The sequence below is a fragment of the Oncorhynchus clarkii genome, chromosome 2 (assembly GCF_045791955.1).
Source record: "Oncorhynchus clarkii lewisi isolate Uvic-CL-2024 chromosome 2, UVic_Ocla_1.0, whole genome shotgun sequence".
NCBI classification, from domain to species: Eukaryota; Metazoa; Chordata; class Actinopteri; order Salmoniformes; family Salmonidae; genus Oncorhynchus; species Oncorhynchus clarkii.
The window spans coordinates 38,285,423-38,305,745 of NC_092148.1; the positions used below are offsets into that span (position 1 = coordinate 38,285,423).

General features: G+C 44.9%; 1 protein-coding gene across 1 annotated transcript in view; it reads right to left on the reverse strand.

The window, feature by feature from the left end:
- The window catches only part of LOC139367878 (membrane-associated guanylate kinase, WW and PDZ domain-containing protein 2-like), a 291,127-nt gene that overhangs the window by 131,361 nt on the left and 139,443 nt on the right, over nt 1-20,323 (reverse strand). The window contains 3 exon segments of the mRNA XM_071106232.1: nt 7,234-7,313; nt 9,121-9,355; nt 13,156-13,383. Coding sequence (XP_070962333.1) covers nt 7,234-7,313; nt 9,121-9,355; nt 13,156-13,383 — 543 coding nt within the window.

Here is a 20,323-nt window from a genome sequence, read left to right on the forward strand (position 1 = left end):
CTAGACATCTACCCTAGGGAATTTCTGATTCTAACTGGATTAGATTTGAGAGGCTTCCATTAAAGAACACCCTCTTTGTTCTGTAAGACAACTATTCATTTGAATGCTAGAAGCTTCATCCAAAAGCTAGATTTGATTGAAATACTGGTCTCACAATCACATGCTGACATATCGATTATATCTGAATCCTGGCTCTGTGTCTCTGTTCCAGACTCAGATGTTCATTTAGCTGGGTAAAATGTATACAGAGCAGACAGAGTGGGTAGAGGTTAAGGCATTGCCATATTTGCTGAATGCAACCTAGATGTCACTGTGTCCATTTCAACTTATGTTCCGAAACAGTATGAATGCTTAGTTGTAAATGTGGTCCTTAGTCATAATGCACTATTAACACTAGCAGGAGTGTATTGCCCACCATCAACTCCGGTATCTGGTCTATGCAAATTGTTTGAGTTAACCTCTTGGGGTTAGGGGGCAGCATTTTCACTTTTGGATAAATAGCATGCCCAATTTCAACTTCCTGCTACTCATGCCAAGAATATAAGATATGCATATTATTAGTAGATTTGGATGGAAAACACTGAAGTTTCTAAAACTGTTTGAATCATGCCTGTGAGTATAACATAACTTATGTAGCAGGCAAAACCCAGAGGACTAACCTTTCAGAATTGTTTTTTTTTGAGGTCTCTGTCTGTTCAGTAAGTTCTCGTTGGCAAACAATATTTCTTAGGAACTGGTTTTCCTAAGCAGAAATTAACAACATAAATGTGTATGTGCCTAACATAGGGAGAGAGAGAGGAGGTCTCTATTTGGATGTCTTAGACAGGAACTCACAGGTAGCGCCTGAGGAGACGCTGGTGATCGGCGGGGACTGGAACTGTACAATGGATTTTCCGAAAGATAGAAATGGGGAAGAGCCTCATTCATTGTCAGTGGGAGTGTTAAGGGACATCATTAATCAGTTCGACCTAGTGGATGTTTGGAGAACTAAACATCCAAACACAAGACAGTATACATGGGTGAAGGTTTTTGGGGCTAGGGTGAGTGCAGCCCGACTTGAACGTTTTTACATGTCCAGGAATCAGAGCAATAGGCTGTTGGGCACTACCATTCTCCCGGTGGGGTTTACGGATCACCACATAACCATGGCTCGGCTGTCTATTTCACCAGGGCCTCGGCAGGCATCCTATCGTATGAGTAGAGTATAATAGAGTAGAGTACAATAGTGTATGAGTCTCTGAGTCAATGGTGGGATGTGGGGAAAGTCCAAATTTGGCTTTTCCGTAAACAGTATACAGCTCTCTCATCCTCAGTTTCAAGGAGAGATTTAGGGGAACTCGAGCATAGTATTAGTGAGATGGAGGTAGAGCTGGTGGGGCAAGGCAATGTAGGCCTCCAGGCTAATTTAGCTGAGTTATGTAGGGACCTGGGCAGTTTTTTCCAGGTTAAAGCAAAGGGAAAACTTGTAGGAGCTAGGTTCTCCATGCTCAAGGAGATGGATGCTCTCAGCTCCTCCTCCTTTGGTTTGGAAAGCAAAAGGCATGCATTGTCTACGGCTGTCGGATGGGCAGGTGACCTCTGTGGTGGGGAGATGCAGGAGCGACCTGCAGAGTTTTATACTGAGTTGTATAGGGCAGAAATGTGTGATCCTATGTGTGCTCAGGTCTTGTTCGCAGAACAAGAAGAAGGGGATGTGGAGCCTGGGCTGTGGGTGTGGGAGGAGCCTAAGCTTTCCCTGACACAGACGGATGAAATTGACATTCCTCTGTTGTCCCATGAACTGGCAGAGGCCGTAACCCAGATGTCCCCTGGTCGTGCACCGGGATTGATGGACTCCCAGTGGAGTTTTATAAAGAATTCTGGGGAACAATTGGACTGGACCTCTTTTGGGTGTTGCGTGAATGCGTCGGGGTAGGAGAGTTATCAATAATCTGCCGTCGGGCGGTTCTGACTCTCCTGCCCAAAAAAGGGGACTTGTTTGAACTTAAGAACTGGAGGCCTATGGCATTGCTCTGTGCGGACTACAAGATATTTGCCAAGGTCCTCTCTAACAGACTGAAGTCACATCAGGACTCATCAGTACCTAAGAACCAAACATATTGTGTACCGGGATGCTCAATCATGGACAACTTGTTCTTAACCAGGGACATGTTGGACTTGTCGAGAGGTTCTAATGTGAACTTTGGACTGGTCTCTTTAGATCAGATCAGAGAAGGCTTTTGATAGAGTGGACCATGAGTATCTGTTTAATGTGATGTCTGTTTTTGGGAAAAGTTTTTTGACTTGTATGAATCTATTGTATGCTGGGGCATCATGTATAGTCAAGGTGGGAAGAGGGCTCAGTAGGCCAGTCTGGGTGAGACTGAGCATTAGACAAGGATGCCCTATAAGCTGGTGGACTTTTTCTGGTCGGGCCATCACTGGTTGAAGGCGCAGTGTTGTACTTGACCATCCACGAAGGAGGACAGGGCCTGGTGGAACTGGAGAGCAGGGTGGCTGCTTCCTGACTAAAGGTGGTGCAGAGACTGCTGTACCATACTGATGTTGGCTGGAGGGAGCCAGCATGCGCTGCTGAGGAGAGCTGGCGGATTAGGGTTGGACCGGCAACTGTTCCTCATGAGGCTGGAGGGGCTGAGTACAGCAGGTCTCTGATGTTTACTCTGCAATGCTGAGGGCCTGGCAGCTGCTAAGGACCACACGAGAAGGGGATGTGGAGCCTGGGCTGTGGGTGTGGGAGGAGCCTATCTTCCACAACCCAGCCATCCCTTTGAGATCGGTTCAGTCAGCCACCCTTGCAGAGGCAACTGATGGCAGCGGGTTTACAAAGGCTGGGTGACCTGCGACTGCTGGGAGAGAAGGGGTGGAAAACCCCGGAAGTCCTGGCACAACAAACAGGAATAATGTATCTTAGGCTGCTGGGGAGATTCCTGGAGGAGGTCCAGGACGCACTGTCTGAGCCGGTAAGAGGGGTGTTTGAGTGGCCAAAGGGGGAGGGGCCACCAATGTTTCTGCCACTGCAGGTGACGTCGGAGACTGGGGACTGGCAAGGGGGTCTGGAGGACTTGTTAGAATTTAACATTCCGAGCCTGGGGGAGTTTGACGGGGTGGGGAGGTAAAGCCCTCTACAACCTCTGCATTAAGGTGAGTAACATTAGGAGCGAAGGGAGTGAAGTTACATCAGTGGCAGGGGGTATGTGGGGAGGAGAGTATGGTGGGTTTTAGATGGAGGGGGTTCTACAAACCACCAGCACTAAAGAGGTCAGGGGACTTCCAGTGGAGGGTTCTACATGGAGCCCTGGCCACTAACAGCTGGTTGGCATGGGTTGAACACGGGTGTTGGCACGGGAGTCGGGCAAGGGTGTTCTTCTGTGTTATGAGAGAAACTGTGATTCATGTGTTTTCTGTGTGTGCCAGGTTAATGCCATTAATGTCTGTGTTGGAATGTCTGTGTGAGAGGTTGGGCGTGTTTTTTACTGTTGGGATTTTTATAATGGGGTATAGGTATTCAAATAAGGAAAAGGCAAAATGTGTTTTGTTGAATTTTCTGTTTGCTCAGGCAAAGTTGGCTATTTGGAGGAACAGGGTGGGTGGGGGGGTAACATACCCTTTACTATTATCTAAAGGGATGGTCTCTGCGCGCCTTAGTGTAGAATTTGAGTACTATAAAATAAGTGTGGAGATGTTTCAGAAGATATGGTGTATTGGGGGGGCTGTCTGTTGTAGAAGTGGTGAGGTTTTTTGGTTATTGTGGTGGTGTTTTGTATCGTGTGGTAGAGGGAAAGGTGAGTATGGTACATGTATGCTGTACAGGATATATTTGGGTGTTTTATTTTAATGGGGGGGTGAGGTTTTAATGAAATGAGAATGTTTCATTTAAAGCAAGACAAAAAGTCTCAACACAGCAGGAGAGCAAGAGGCTGACATTGGGAGAGTGAAGGACATAGAGGATTCAAAGGAAAGAGAGAGGAAAAGGATGTGGGGGGCGAGAGAAAAGGGGAAGGTTGATGAAAGTAAACATGTATTTGTTTCTGCCTCCCTGTTTGTAGCTGTGAGGCTCCAGGAAATCCCAGAATTCTTCAGTCAGACTGGCAGCAAACAACGACAAACAACATTGGGGCTGTGTAATGTACCAATACTAAAAACAGGCTTCCCTTCCTATATTATTGAACACTTCCCTACCTATATCCTAAACTCTTCCCTTCCGATGTCAGATTCTCCTCCTTTCTTATGTCCTATTTCCTTTCTTCATTTCCTTTCCCATGTCCTAATTCCCTTCCCTTCATTTGTCCTAAAACCCACCCTTTCCTAAACTCTCCCATTCCTTTCCAATGTCCTATTCCCCTCCTTTCCTGTCTCCTATTTCCTTCCTTAATTTCCTTTCCTATGTCCTCCCTTCCTTTCCTATATTCTATCCCCTTCCAATGTCTTATTCTCCTCCTTTCTTAGGTCCTATTTCCTTAATTAATTTCCCTTACTACTTCCTCCCTCCATTCCTTTCCTATGTCCCATTCCCTTCCTATATCCTGAAACCCACCCTTTTCTAAATCCTCCCATTCCATTCCTATGTCCTAGAACCCCCCCCCCCCCCCCCCCCCACACTCCATTTCTACATCGTATCCCCTTCTGTCTTATTTCCTTCCCTATCCTATGTCCTTAAACCCTCACCTTCCTTTCCAATGTCCTAGTCTCTTCCCTTCCTATATCATATTCCATTCCCTTCCTTTTCCAGCCCTATTTCCTCTCCCCTTCCTTCATAAAACCTCTTCCCTTCCCTTGATTTCCTGTTTGCATACCCTTCCCATTTAATATCCCTTCCTTTCCTACGTCCCATTCCGTTCCCACGTCCTATTCTCATTTCCTTTCCTATTTTTTTCCCTTCCTATGTCATAAAACCCTACACTTACTATATCCTGTCCTATTCTCCTTTTCTTAATTTCCTGTTTCTTTGCCCTTGCTGATTTAGAAGGACATATACTGACTGAATATGTGGAGGCAATATGGCAGCAATTCCCTGTTTTAACAGCATATGTTAATTAACTATCCAGTTGAATGTTTTAGGTATTCTTGAGAATATCCCAGTCGGGAGTGAGAGAGAGAATAAAAATAGATTCAAAAGAGGGATAAAGGAGCTATTATAATTCCCGTCACACACAGGTCCTTTACTGGACAGAGAGGAGGGGGGGGGGGGGAGTAATCACGGTTAACCCAGAACTAAAATCTTGCGTAATTTGGTAAGATTTGCAGTCTCCACTCTTGTAACTCTCAGCCAACATCTCCGAACACTGAAAGCTATAAATATTTATATTTACATAACATTAGGAACACCTGCTCTTTCCATTACATAGACTGACCAGGTGAATCCAGGTGAAAGCTATGAGTCTTGAGACATTTGAAACATGGATTGTGTGTGCGTGCCAATCAGAGGGTAAATCGACAAGACAAAATATTTAAGTGCCCTTGAACGGGGTACGGTAGTAGGTGCCAGGAGCACCGGTTTGAGTGTGTCAAGAACTGCAACCCTGCTGGGTTTTTCATACACAACAGTTTCCCATGTAACAAGAATGGTCCACCACCCAAAGGATTTCCAGCAAACTTGACACAACAGTGGGAAGCATTGGAGTCAACATGGACCAGCATCTCTGTGGAATGCTTTCAACATCTTGTAAAGTCCATGCCCCAACAAATTGAGGCTGTACTGAGGGCAAAAGTGGATGGGAACTCAATATTAGTATTTGGTATTTTATTAGGATCCCCATTAGCTTTTGCGAAAGCAGCAGGTGCTCTTCCTGTGGTCCACACAAAACATGACATACTACAGAACAGTAATAAACAATAACAGCTAAAAGACAGAAATACATAAACTGGTGTTCCTAATGTTTTGTACACTCAGTGTATGGCAATATATAGATACACTATATAAATAAAAGTATGTGGACACCCTTCAAATTAGGTGATTCGGCTATTTCAGCCACAACCGTTGCTGACAGGTGTATAAAATCTAGCACACAGCCATGCAATCTCCATAAGGGAATATTGGCAGTAGAATGGCCTTATTGAAGAGCTCAGTGAGTTTCAACGTGGCACCGTCATAGGATGCCACCTTTCCAACAAGTCAGTTATTTATTAGTTAAATGTCTGCCCTGCAAGAGTTGCCCGAGTCAAATGTAAGTGATGTTATTGTGAAGTGTAAATGTCTTGGAGCAACAACGGTTTAGCTGCGAACTGGTAGGCCACACAAGCTCACAGAACGGGACCGCTGAGTGCTGAAGAGCGTAGTGTATAAAAATCATCTGTCCTCAGTTACAACACTCACTACCAAGTTCCAAACTGCCTCTGGAAGCAACGTCAGCACAATAACTGTTCATTGGGAGTTTCATGAAATGGGTTTCCATGGCCGAGCAGCCTAAAAGACTAAAATCACCATGCGGAATGCCAAGCGTCGGCTGGAGTGGTGTAAAGCTTGCTGCCAATGGACTCTGGAGCAGTGGAAACGCATTCTCTGGAGTGATTAACTACGCTTCATCTGCCAGTCCGACGGACGAATCTGGGTTTGGCGGATGCCAGGAGAATGCTACCTGCCCAAATGCATTGTGCCAACTATAAAGTTTGGTGAAGTATAATTAATGGTATCGGTCTATTCAACAAGCATACACACTCACACAAAAAGTAAAATTGACAATGTGTAACATAGTTCGGACTGGGCCCCTTAGTTCCAGTGAAGGGAAATCTTAAAGCTACAGCATACATTCTAGACAATTCTGTGCTTCCAACATCGTGGCAACAGTTTGGGGTAGACCCTTTCCTGTTTCAGCATTACAATGCCCCCGTGCACATAGTGAGGTCCATGCAGAAATGGATTGTCGAGATCGGTGTGTACTTGACTGTCCTGCACAGAGCCCTGACCTCAACCCCATCGAACACTGTTGGGAAAAATTGAAACTGTGACTGCAAGCCGGGCCTAATCGCCCCACATCAGTAACCGACCTCACTAATACTCTTGTGGCTGAATGGAAGCAAGTCCCCGCAGCAATGTTCCAACATCTAGTGGAAAGTCTTCCTAGAAGAGTGGGGGCTGTTATAGCAGCAAAGGGGGGACCAACTCCATATTAAATGCCCATGACTTTAGAACGTTATGTTCGATGAACAGGTGTCCACATACTTTTTGAAGAGAAGAAGAGATACCTCATGCATAAACATAGATTTGTGCATTTACATAAAAACAAAAACACTCACCGTCCTCTTTGCACTCCTCAGGTGGTTTGGCCTTCTTTGCCAGCCGAGGATCCAGCCATGATGTGGTTTTGGTGTTGTGACTGGAGGAGGACAGAGAGGGGGGATGAGGAGAAAGAGATACAGTACATAAATGGAGAGGAGAGAGAGGTTGAGTGGCAATACCCTTAAAAAAAATCACATTAGTACCCAAAGTTTGTAGATTCAATCCCTGCGACCACCTTTTATACTTTCATTACCTATCCTGTATACCACTGCTTCTGTACTGTCTGAATATCCTACAAAAATATGAAAGGAGGGTGGAATTTACCTCTCATTTAAAAAAAAGAGAATGAACCCCATCCCCTGTGAATGTGTTTTTTTTACAATGTTTTATGTGGAGTTGAAATGGGCAGGACAGAGGTTGTGTGTGAGTGAGAGGGTGAGATATTTAAGGTGAACAAAACTGCCATATATTCTCTATTTGTCCCTCTGCTCCTCATTAGAAAGACAGAGAGAGAGAGAAACAGTTTGTGTGTGTGTAAAATGACCTGTCAAACACCCTGGTGATGGCTGAAATGGATTAATGGAATATATTGTATTTCTGTTGCATCTACTGTATAAGAACGCTAAAGCTTCATCAGAGATTTAACACATCTCGACACTTACAGTACCTTCAGAAAATATTTACATTTGTGTTACAGCCTGAATTTAAACTTTATTAAATTTAGATTGTGTCACTAATCTACACACACTACCCCATAATGTCAAAGTGGAATTCTGTTTTTAGAAATGTTTACAAATTAATTACAAACGAAAAGCTTCATGTCTTGAGTCAACGAGAATTCAACCCTTTTGTTATTGCAAGCCTAAATAGTGCCTTCGCAAAGTATTCAGACCCTTGACTTTTTCCACATTTTGTTACAGCCTTACTCTAAAATGTATCGTTTTTTCCCCTGATCAATTCACACACAACATCCCATAATGACAAAGCAGTTTTTTTTGCTAATCAAATCGTATTAGTCACATGTGCCAAATACAACAGGTGAAATGCTTACTTGCAAGCCCCTAACCAACAATTAAGTTAAAAAAAAATACAAATAAGAAATAAAAGTAACAAGTAATTAAAGAGCAACAGTAAAATAACAATAGCGAGACTATATACAGTGGTCAATGTGCGGGAGCACCGGTTAGTTGAGGTAATAGGTACACGTAGGTAGATTTATTAAAGAGACTATGCATAGATGATAACAGAGAGTAGCATCGGTGTAAAATAGGAGGGTGGGGGCAATGCAAATACTCTGGTTTGACATTTGGTTAGGTGTTCAAGAGTTTTATGGCTTGGGTGTAGAAACTGTTAGCATTTCGACAAAGATACAGGCACCCTTCCTCACTACTTTGCCAGAAAATAAGGAAACCGCTCAGGGATTTCACCATGAGGCCAATGGTGATTTTAAAACAGAGTTTTTATGGCTGTGATAAGAGAGAACTGAGGATGGATCATCAACATTGTAGTTACTCCACAATACTAACATAAATTACTGTGTAAACAAGGAAGCCTGTACCGAATGAAAATATTCCAAAACAAGCATTCTGTTTGCAATAAGGCACTAAATTAATACTGCAAAAAGACTTATTGTGCTGAATGAAATGCCATGCATGATGCAGCCACCACCACTAAGAAAATACCTGAATTCCCACCAAATTCCCTGAACTCCATTCATTATTTACCCAGTAAAATGTTTTATGTGCTATAATTCAGTGAACACCTGATGTATTTGTAACATTCAAAAATCCATTGTCCAACTGTTTTATTAGAATTGCTGTTAAAAAAGTTTAACAATTTTGATGACCATTGCTAGTGTGTGTGCATGCGTGCGTCACCGTCCCCCCACATAAACACACACTTACTCTATGAAGTAGACCTCTCCTTTCTCTGTGTAGGCCATCTCCCAGTTGTCAGGCAGGGGTCCCAGTTCCTCCTTATCCCCCTCGGGGAGTTTGGGGGGTGATTTGGGGGAGTCCACCTCAGGGGGCTCCTCTCCCTCTGTGGGGGGCTCAGTGGCGGGAGGGGGCAGTGTCGGGTCCTCCACCACAGAAACCTCCCCCGACCCATCTGTGCTCTTGTCCTCATGCTCGCTTGTCTCTGTAGCGAGAAACAAATCCAAACGCTTCATACAGTATGGTCTTTTCTCATACACCTCAGTCCCTATAGTCCCTTTGGGCTGATTTTGACTTGAGATCTGCTGACTTCAGAGATCTGCATTGACATTGGTGGCGTTCCTGGCTGACTGCATTGCGAACATTGCATTGCATCAACCAATGGTTGCGCGCTACGTCATCAACTGTGCAGTAGGGCATCAGATTGTATGATATAGCAATGTGGTTAGTTGATGCTAAACATCTCTCAGTGTGTTATGAGATTTGGCAGGTGTCTAATATAGTCAGGCAGGTATGCATTGATGAACGATCTCAACTCTGAAAATGGCCCCTTCGTGGTGGATAGAGAGCCCTCTAGAGAAAAACACTTCCCTATGGATTAATGCTGAGCAAAGAAGAACACAGCTCTAGTGGTCCAAAGACTCTTTCACACTCTTAAGTGTCCCACAGAGCAGATTAGGGATACACGAACACACAGAATACATTACCTGTCTTTAAACACACGCTATGATGTTCCTGTTAGTGTTATCCACTAGAGCTCTACAAAGACCTTCTAACATCCATGTATTCACATTGGGTTAGAGAAAACTGTAGCCCACTTTATGAATATGCTGTTCGGTATATAAGAACATTTTGAAGATAAATACACAACGCGGAGGACAAGAGGACTTAAAACTAGAGTACTATTGGTCAATAGGGAATTGTAAATAGGAGTTCGGTTTCAGTTAAACAGCTGTTTAGAATCTGTGCAATGTCACTCATGAATTCAGAGCTACGTGTGCTACGTTCTGAACATTGAGTCTGGAGCAGGGTACTTGTTTTTTAGCCATTGGCCCAGTGGTACTGCAAGGACTTCTGATTGGTCAACCCCAGGCTATGATGGAGGATTATAAATGGCATCCTGTTCCTTTGTCCGGGGGTGAAAAGCTGAGGACCGGTGGAATGAACATTACCTCCCAGCATAACATCTATGATTTGTCCTCTCTGAATAAACACATTTTGCTCCCCCTGATTTGTTTTGGGGTTTGTGTTATTGAAGAATAACATCAACTGCTAACAGGTAGGAGTGAAAACTTTGCTTCAAAGACTGGGTGTATGGGGCATAGGGTGAATTTTCCCATATACGCTGATCTAGGTTCCGTTTTGCATTTACCCCACTAATGGGGGAGGGGAAGCTGATCCTAAATCTGTAAAGGAAACTACAGGATGGGCTGTCAGTGTCTCGATAGTTTGTCCTTGCCTTCAACTGAAAATACGTCTGTGTATGCGTATCCATGTATGTGTTGTTCCTCAAGTGTTGTTTCTCTTGCTACACTGGGTTCACACTCATAGCCAATCAATAGTAGATCCCACTAGATTTCTGTCCCATAGGTGTCTTTTCTTACCTCCCTCTCCTGTTTCTGTGTTTGTGTCACGGGGTGTGTATTTGGACATTTGTGTTCCAACAGCAATGCACACGCGCACACACACACACCCAAGAGGGTAATACGGCTGTCCCCATAGGAGATCCCTTTTGGGTTTGGGACCTATTTCTCCATCCCTCTGTGCCACTCATTTCTTTTCTCTTCTCTCCATTACTTTTGCTCTCAATATTCTCCCTCTTTGAATTCCATTTTCAAAATGTTTATTTAACCTTTATTTAACTAGGCAAGTCCATTAAGAACAAATTCTTATTTACAATGGCGGCCTACACCGGCAAAACCCGGATGGCGCTGGGCCAATTGTGAGCCGCCCTATGGGACTCCCAATCACAGCCGGTTGTGATACAGCCTGGATGTGTGGACCCTCTACTGCTCTCTGTCCTGGTTTCCATTAATACTTACACAGCTCTCTTTCTCCATCTATCCCTCTCCCTTTCTCTCCCCCTGTCTCTGTCTCTTTATCCATCTCTCCATCTGCCTCGCTCTCTATCTCCAAATCTCTCCTTCCCTATCTCCCTCCTCGGTTGCGCCCCTTCTTTCAGCCCCTCCTCCACCTCTCTCTCTGACTCATTCATTCTTTGACCCCTGAAGTCTTCATCTGTCTCTCTATGTCTCTCATTTAAAAGAAGATGATTTGGGGTGGGGTTGCTGACAAGTATTTATTTAGTGTGTGTGTGTGTGTGTGTGTATGTATGTATGTATGTATGTATGTATGTATGTATGTATGTATGTATGTATGTATGTATGTATGTATGTATGTATGTATGTATGTATGTATGTATGTATGTATGTATATATATATATATATATATATATATATATATATATATATATATATATATATATATATATATACACACAGTAATTATTTGTATTGCAATTTATCAGGGGTGCTGCTGCTATGCCCTCTTCCTATTTCTCTCTCTCTTTCCATCTCTCTCTCCTGAGGGACATAGGCCCTGTGTTGGCTTGGCTGTGACTCTGCGTTTGTGTGCCCCTGTGCATGTGTGTGTGTGTATGTACATGCGCTTGTACACACACAGGCATGTGTGTGTTTGCACACATTGCACAGCATGTGGTGGAACAGTCTGGCAGATATGGTAGATGTTGTGTGTAGCACAATTCTGTTTGCAATGGCATGGTAGGAGAACCCGTTGCTCGCAGTAATTTCTGCTAATTTCATCCAGTGATGCGTCGGCTTGAGGTAAGACTGCACCGTTCTAGGACACGTTTCTGCCAACTCTCCCCCCCATTCTGCCTCAGTGGCATTTGTTTTAGTGAAGCTCTGCTCCACAGCCAACATTTCTTGGCCTACAATACCAACCTGTAGCTCAAAAATTGAAGCCAAGTTTTGTTCCCGTAGGCCAACTAACTGCATGTTATTTATTTATAGTAAACAAAGCAAGTCAGTTAAGAACAAATTCTTATTTCACAATGACAGCCTACCCCGGTCAAACACTAACCCAGATGACGCTGGGCCAATTGCGCACCGCCCTATGCAACTCCTAATCACGGCCTGTTGTGATACAGCCTGGAATAAAACCAGGGTCCGTAGTGATACCTCAAGCACTGAGATGACCGCTGCACCACCCGGGAGCATTTCAAGGTTGCATGTACAGTTTCAGAACAAACAATATGCATAAACAATATATAGTAAATACGATAGCGCACACACTCAGACACACACTAAGCGTTAATGATTGATAATGCTGATAGCTGTCACGACCTGATCTGTTTCACCTGTCCTTGTGTTTGTCGCCACCCCCCCCAAGTGTCGCTCATCATTTCTCCTAGCTCCTATTTTTCCTAGTCCTCCTGGTTTTGACCCTTGCCTGTCCTGACACCGAATCCGCCAGCCTGACCATTCTTCCTGCCCTGACCTCGAGCCTGCCTAACGCCCTTTACTGTTTGACCTCGGACCTGGTTACTGAACCCCTGCCTGTCCTGACCTCGAGACTGTCTAACGCCCTGTACTGTTTGGACCCTGACCTGGTTTATGAACTCTTGTCTGTACCTTACCTGCCTTTTGCATACCCCTTGTTATAATAAATATCGGAGCTCAACCATCTGCCTCCTGTGTCTGCATATGGGTCTCGCCTTATGCCCTTATAATAGCAGAGCAGACAAGGCCGTGTGAGGCCAGATTTAGCTACTGCATATATAATTTAATGTCATGCTGTTCATATAAATCATTGGTTATAATATAGCGGTTTCTCGCAGTTATTTATCCCGGTAAAATTTGAAAGGGCTAGAGACATTATTCCATACAGACAGTGATCCCAGAGAGTGATCCTGCGCAGGGCCACACACAACTTCTCCCCGCTCCCCTCCCCCATACACACACCAACACTGCACGACCGCTCACCTGGTGTGATGGCCACCCCGTTCCCATTGACCACGGGGGGGCTGCTTTCCTCCTCTTCCTCGGGCGGCTCCAGGCTGGCTTGCTGCTGCATGTTTCTGACCGACTGGTTCCTCTTCCACTTGCCCTTGATGCTGGGCCGGGCTCCGGGAAGCAGCACCTCACTCACATTCAGTGGAGGGGCCGCCGGACTGGGCTCGGCTGGGGGCTTGGGAGTACCGTATAAGATCTCTGGAGAAGGGTAAATGAATGCACAACTGAGTGAAGTGCAGGCCAGCGGCACAAAGGTTGCCACAAACTGCATTGCTCCACTGATCCAATACATTATTTATCAACAATAATTTCTACAGCAAGTTACCTTCCTCAAGGCACAGTAGAGAGAAAGATTTCCCATACCAATAAAGCCCCATTTAAATTATTTGAAAGAGAGACCCACACATACACAAACATTCTCACACACAAAGAGAAAGAGAGAGAAACAAACACACATTCTTAGAAAAGCACGTATTCCCTCACACATTCCTGCAACAGTGGAACATAATAAGATACAGCTACCACACAAAGAATGTGTTTGCATGTACACTACACACATGCAAACAAACACGCTCACTTACACTCATCAAATGCTGTGGGTATAAGATAAATCTTCACACATCCCTTCATGTATACAGTTGAAATCGAAAGTTTACATACAACTTAGCCAAATACATTTAAATTCCTGACATTTAATCCTAGTAGAAATGCCCTGTCTTAGGTCAGCCAGGATCACCACTTTATTTTAAGAATGTGAAATGTCACAATAAAAGCAGATAGAAGGATTTATTTCAGCTTTTATTTCTTTCATCACATTCCCAGTGTGTCAGAAGTTTAAATACACTCAATTAGTATTTGGTAGCATCGCCTTTAAATTGTTTAACTTGGTTCAAACGTTTTGGGAATCCTTCCACAAGCTTCCCACAATAAGTTGGGTGAATTTTGGCCCATTCCTCCTGACAGAGCTGGTGTAATTGAGTCACGTTTGTAGGCCTCCTTGCTCACACACACATTTTCAGATCTGCCCACAAAAAAAGTGTATACGATTGAGATCTTTGTGATGACCACTCCAATACTTTGACTTTGTTGTCCTTGAGCCATTTTGCCACAACTTTGGAAGTATGCTTGGTGTCAATGTGCATTTGGAAGACCCATTTGCGACCAAGCTTTAACTTCCTGACTGATGTCTTGATATGATGCTTCAATATATCCACATAATTTTCCTTTCCTCATGATGCCATCAATTTTGTGAAGTGCACCAGTCCTTCCTGCAGCGAAGCACCCCCACAATATAATGCTGCCACCCCTGTGCTTCACGGTTGGGATGGTGTTCTTTGGCATGCAAGACTCCCCCTTTTTCCTCCAAACATAATGATGGTCATTATGGCCAAAGAGTTCTATTTTTGTTTCATCAGACCAGAGGACATTTCACCAAAAAGTACGATCTTGTCCCCATATGCAGTTGCAAACTGTAGTCTGGCTTTTTTAATGGCGGTTTTGGAGCAGTGGCTTCTTCCTTGCTGAGTGGCCTTTAAGGTTATATCCATATAGGGCTCGTTTTACTGTGGATATAGATGCATTTGTACCTGTTTCATCTAGCATCTTCACAAGGTCCTTTGCTGTTGTTCTGGGATTGATTTTGCACTTTTTGCAACAAGTACGTTCATCTCTAGGAGACAGAACGCGTCTCCATCCTGAGTGGTATGACGGCTGCGTGGTCCCATGGTGTTTATACTTGTGTACTATTGTTTGTACAGATGAACATGGTACCTTCAAGTGTTTGGAAATTGCTCCCAATGATGAACCAGACTTGTAGAAGTCTACACCTTTATTTGTCTGAGGTCTTGGCTGATTTCTCTTGATTTTCCATGATGTCAAGCAAAGAAGCACTGAGTTTGAAGGTAGGCCTTGAAATACATCGACAGGTACACCTCCAAATTACTCAAATGTTTATATCAGAAGATTCTAAAGCCATGACATCATTTTCTGGAATTTTCCAAGCTGTTTAAAGGCACAGTCAACTTGGTGTATGCAACTTCTGACCCACTGGCATTGTGATACAGTGAATTATAAGTGAAATAATCTGTCTGTAAACAATTGTTGGAAAAAATACTTGTGTCATTGTCATGCCCTGGTCTTAGTATGTTGTGTTTTCTTTATTATTTTGGTTAGGCCAGGGTGTGACATGGGTTAATTATGTGGTGTGTTTTGTCTTGGGGTTTTTGTAGGTATTGGGATTGTGGTATAGTGGGGTTATCTGGAAAAGTCTATGGTTGCCTGAAGTGGTTCTCAATCAGAGGCAGGTGTTTATCGTTGTCTCTGATTGGGAACCATATTTAGGCAGCCATATTCTTTGAGTGTTTCGTGGGTGATTGTTCCTGTCTCTGTTTGCACCAGATAGGCTGTTTAGGTTTTCACGTTACGGTTCTTGTTTTGTATCGTTTGTGTTTATTTGTTTATTCAACATGTATCAAAATTACCACGCTGCATTTTGGTCCTCCTCTCCTTCACCGCAAGAAAACCGTAACAGTCATGCACAAAGTAGATGTCCTAACTGACTTGCTAAAACTATAGTTTGTTAACAAGAAATTTGTGGAGTGGTTGAAAAACTAGTTTTAATGACTCCAACCTAAGTGTATGTAAACTTCCGACGTACATATCCCTAATGTTTACAGATATGAGGGATCTGGATAGGTTTAAGCAGTGTAGTGGTGGAGTGTCCAACATATTCCTTATTGCCACTTATTCCCTAACCAGCTCTTTCCCTAAGTTTAGAACTACACATTTCAAGGCTGCTTTAAGATATTAACTGAGACCGACCGAGCCCCGCTCAGGTAATACCGCCCATCCTCTCTAAGCGTTATCGGCGTAGTGTTGTCTATACTATCAGGGGTGTTGTCAGTTGTAATTTTCTACCCATTCCTTTGAACTCCAGTTGTAATGTCTGCTTCCAACTCACACTCTCAAACACGTAGATCCCCTGAACACAGGTCACTTTCCAGCTCACACTCTCAAACACATAGATCCCCTGAACACAGGTCACTTTCCAGCTCACACTCTCAAACACATAGATCCCCTGAATGCTGCTCACTCTCCAGATCCCAATCACCTGAATTCTGATCACCTGTTCACACGCCTGTATGTCATTATCACACACTATTTAGTTAAGTTCTTTGCACCCCATCACTGTGAGGTTTTGTTTGCTTTGTGACACAGTTCTATTTTGGAGCGCTGTGTTTTCCGTAATTTAATTCTCACGTGTATGATAGTTTTTCCCTGCCTCACTAACGATGCCTTTTCCCTATTTCCTGCCTGAACCTCAACTTCTAAATACTCTCCTGCAACCCGCCTCACCCAATGTAGCTATTTTTTTCTAAAGTACTTATTTTTACTTCGGATCCAGATCCAGACCCCTCAACTGAAGCTAGCCAGCTAACTACCAGGGATCAGTCAGCAAACCATTGCTAGCGGTCTTCAGCTAACCTTTAGCTCGGAAAGCTCTCGCCAGTTCGAACAACGCAACTCTAACCAGAGCATAACGGACCTATATTTTTTTTATCCCCGGATTCCCACCGTAAATGGAACATCTTCAGCTGGATCTTCACAACTAGCTAACTAGCTAACCGCAACCCCGGATGATTACTCCTGGCTAGCGTTGCCACCCACTTAGCTTGAAGCTAGCCCGGCCAGAGCTCCTGTGCTACCACCGAAGCATACTCCTGGGCTACAATATCCGGACCCACGACCGGTCTATCAATGTCACCGCATGAAGAGGCATAAACACTCACCCCATCGCGACGCCCCCCCAAAGGCTAACTTTCTAGCCTTTGCTATCTCCTTGCTTGCTAATTAGGCCTGCTAACAGCTTGCTTGTTTAGCCCTGGTCCGCTAACTGCTACCTTGTTTAGCCCCGGTCCGCTAACTGCTACCTTGTTTAGCCCCGGTCCGCTAACTGCTACCTTGTTTAGCCCCGGTCCGCTAACTGCTACCTTGTTTAGCCCCGGTCCGCTAACTGCTACCTTGTTTAGCCCCGGCCTGCTAACTGTTAGCTTGTTAGCACAGGCCTACTAACTGTTAGCTTGTTAGCACAGGCCTGCTAACCGTCTGAATCGCCGCGTCCCAAACACTCACTGGACCCATATTTACTTTCAATCTCTTTTCGATTTTTTATTTGTTTATACCTTCCGGTAACCTGACTCACCCAATGTGATACGGAATCGCTATTATTTAAAAATTTTAGAACACACTCAAGAACCTCCAGAAGCTAACCAGCTAACTAGCTACAAGCTATTTAGTCATTGTTAGCCACTGCTAGCGGCTTTTACCTTACCTGGATAATACTCGCCAGTCCAGCTTCCCTGCCCCATCCACCGCTGCCCCCTGGACACTGATCACTTGGCTACATAGCTGATGCATGCTGGACTGTCCATTAATCACGGTACTCCATTCTGCTTGTTTATGTTTTATCTGTCGGCCCCAGCTGCACTCAGGCTCTAGGCACTCAGGTGTGTAGTTAATCCGACGCCCCCTGCCTAGTCAACGCCATTTTACCTGCTGTTGTTGTGCTAGCTGATTAGCTGTTGTCTCACCTACTGTTTTAGCTACTGTTTTAGCTAGCTCTCCCAATTCAACACCTGTGACTACTGTATGCCTCGCTGTATGTCTCTCTCAAATGTCAATATGCCTTGTATACTGTTGTTCAGGTTAGTTATCATTGTCTTAGTTTACAACGGAGCCCCTAGTTCCACTCTTCATACCCCTGATACCTCCTTTGTCCCACCTCCCACACATGCGGTGACCTCACCCATTACAACCAGCATGTCCAGAGATACAACCTCTCTCATCATCACCCAGTGCCTGGGCTTACCTCCGCTGTACCCGCACCCCACCATACCACTGTCGGCACATTATGCCCTGAATATATTCTACCATGCCCAGAAATCTGGTTATTTTATTCTCTGTCCCCAACGCTCTAGGCGACCAGTTTTGATAGCCTTTAGCCGCACCCTCATTCTACTCCTCCTCTGTTCCGCGGGTGATGTGGAGGTAAACCCAGGCCCTGCATGTCCCCAGGCACCCACATTTGTTGACTTCTGTGATCGAAAAAGCCTTGGTTTCATGCATGCCAACATCAGAAGCCTCCTCCCTAAGTTTGTTTTACTCACTGCTTTAGCACACTCTGCTAACGCTGATGTCCTCGCCGTGTCTGAATCCTGGCTCAGGAAGGCCACCAAAAATTCTGAGATTTCCATACCCAACTATAACATTTTCCGTCAAGATAGAACTGCCAAAGGGGGAGGAGTTGCAGTTTACTGCAGAGATAGCCTGCAAAGTAATGTCATAGTTTCCAGGTCCATACCCAAACAGTTCGAACTACTAATTTTGAAAATTACTCTCTCCAGAAATAAGTCTCTCACTGTTGCCGCCTGCTACCGACCCCACTCAGCTCCCAGCTGTGCCCTGGACACCATTTGTGAATTGATCGCCCCCCATCTAGCTTCAGAGTTTGTTCTGTTAGGTGACCTAAACTGGGATATGCTTAACACCTCGGCAGTCCTACAATCTAAGCTAGATGCACTCAATCTCACACAAATCATCAAGGAACCCACCAGGTACAACCTTAAATCTGTAAACAAGGGCACCCTCATAGACGTCATCCTGACCAACTGGCCCTCCAAATACACCTCCGCAGTCTTCAACCAGGATCTCAGCGATCACTGCCTCATTGCCTGTATCCGCTACGGAGCCACGGTCAAACGACCACCCCTCATCACTGTCAAACGCTCCCTAAAACACTTCTGTGAGCAGGCCTTTCTAATCAACCTGGCCCGGGTATCCTGGAAGGACATTGGCCTCATCCCGTCAGTTGAGGATGCCTGGTCATTCTTTAAAAGTAACTTCCTCACCATTTTAGATAAGCATGCTCCGTTCAAAAAATGCAGAACTAAGAACAGATACAGCCCTTGGTTCACTCCAGACCTGACTGCCCTCGACCAGCACAAAAATATCCTGTGGCGGACTGCAATAACATTGAATAGTCCCCGCGATATGCAACTGTTCAGGGAAGTCAGGAACCAATACACACAGTCAGTCAGGAAAGCTAAGGCCAGCTTCTTCAGGCAGAAGTTTGCATCCTGTAGCTCCAACTCCAAAAAGTTCTGAAACACTGTGAAGTCCATGGAGAACAAGAGCACCTCCTCCCAGCTGCCCACTGCACTGAGGCTAAGTAACACGGTCACCACCGATAAATCCATGATTATCGAAAACTTCAACAAGCATTTCTCAACAGCTGGCCATGCCTTCCGCCTGGCTACTCCAACCTCAGCCAACAGCTCTGCCCCCCCCCCCCCCCCCCCCCGCAGCTACTCGCCCAAGCCTCTCCAGGTTCTCCTTTACCCAAATCCAGATAGCAGATGTTCTGAAAGAGCTGCAAAACCTGGACCCGTACAAATCAGCTGGGCTTGACAATCTGGACCCTCTATTTCTGAAACTATCCGCCGCCATTGTCGCAACCCCTATTACCAGCCTGTTCAACCTCTCTTTCATATCGTCTGAGATCCCCAAGGATTGGAAAGCTGCCGCAGTCATCCCCCTCTTCAAAGGGGGAGACACCCTGGACCCAAACTGTTACAGGCAGGGCAGGATGGATATAGGTCTATCTAAGGTCTTCGAAAGCAAAGTCAGCAAACAGGTCACTGACCATCTCGAATCCCACCGTACCTTCTCCGCTGTGCAATCTGGTTTCCGAGCCGGTCACGGGTGCACCTCAGCCACGCTCAAGGTACTAAACGATATCATAACCGCCATCGATAAAAGACAGTACTGTGCAGCCGTCTTCATCGACCTTGCCAAGGCTTTCGACTCTGTCAATCACCATATTCTTATCGGCAGACTCAGTAGCCTCGGTTTTTCGGATGACTGCCTTGCCTGGTTCACCAATTACTTTGCAGACAGAGTTCAGTGTGTCAAATCGGAGGGCATGCTGTCCGGTCCTCTGGCAGTCTATGGGGGTACCACAGGGTTCAATCCTCGGGCCGACTCTTTTCTCTGTATATATCAATGATGTTGCTCTTGCTGCGGGCGATTCCCTGATCCACCTCTACGCAGACGACACCATTCTATATACTTCCGGCCCGTC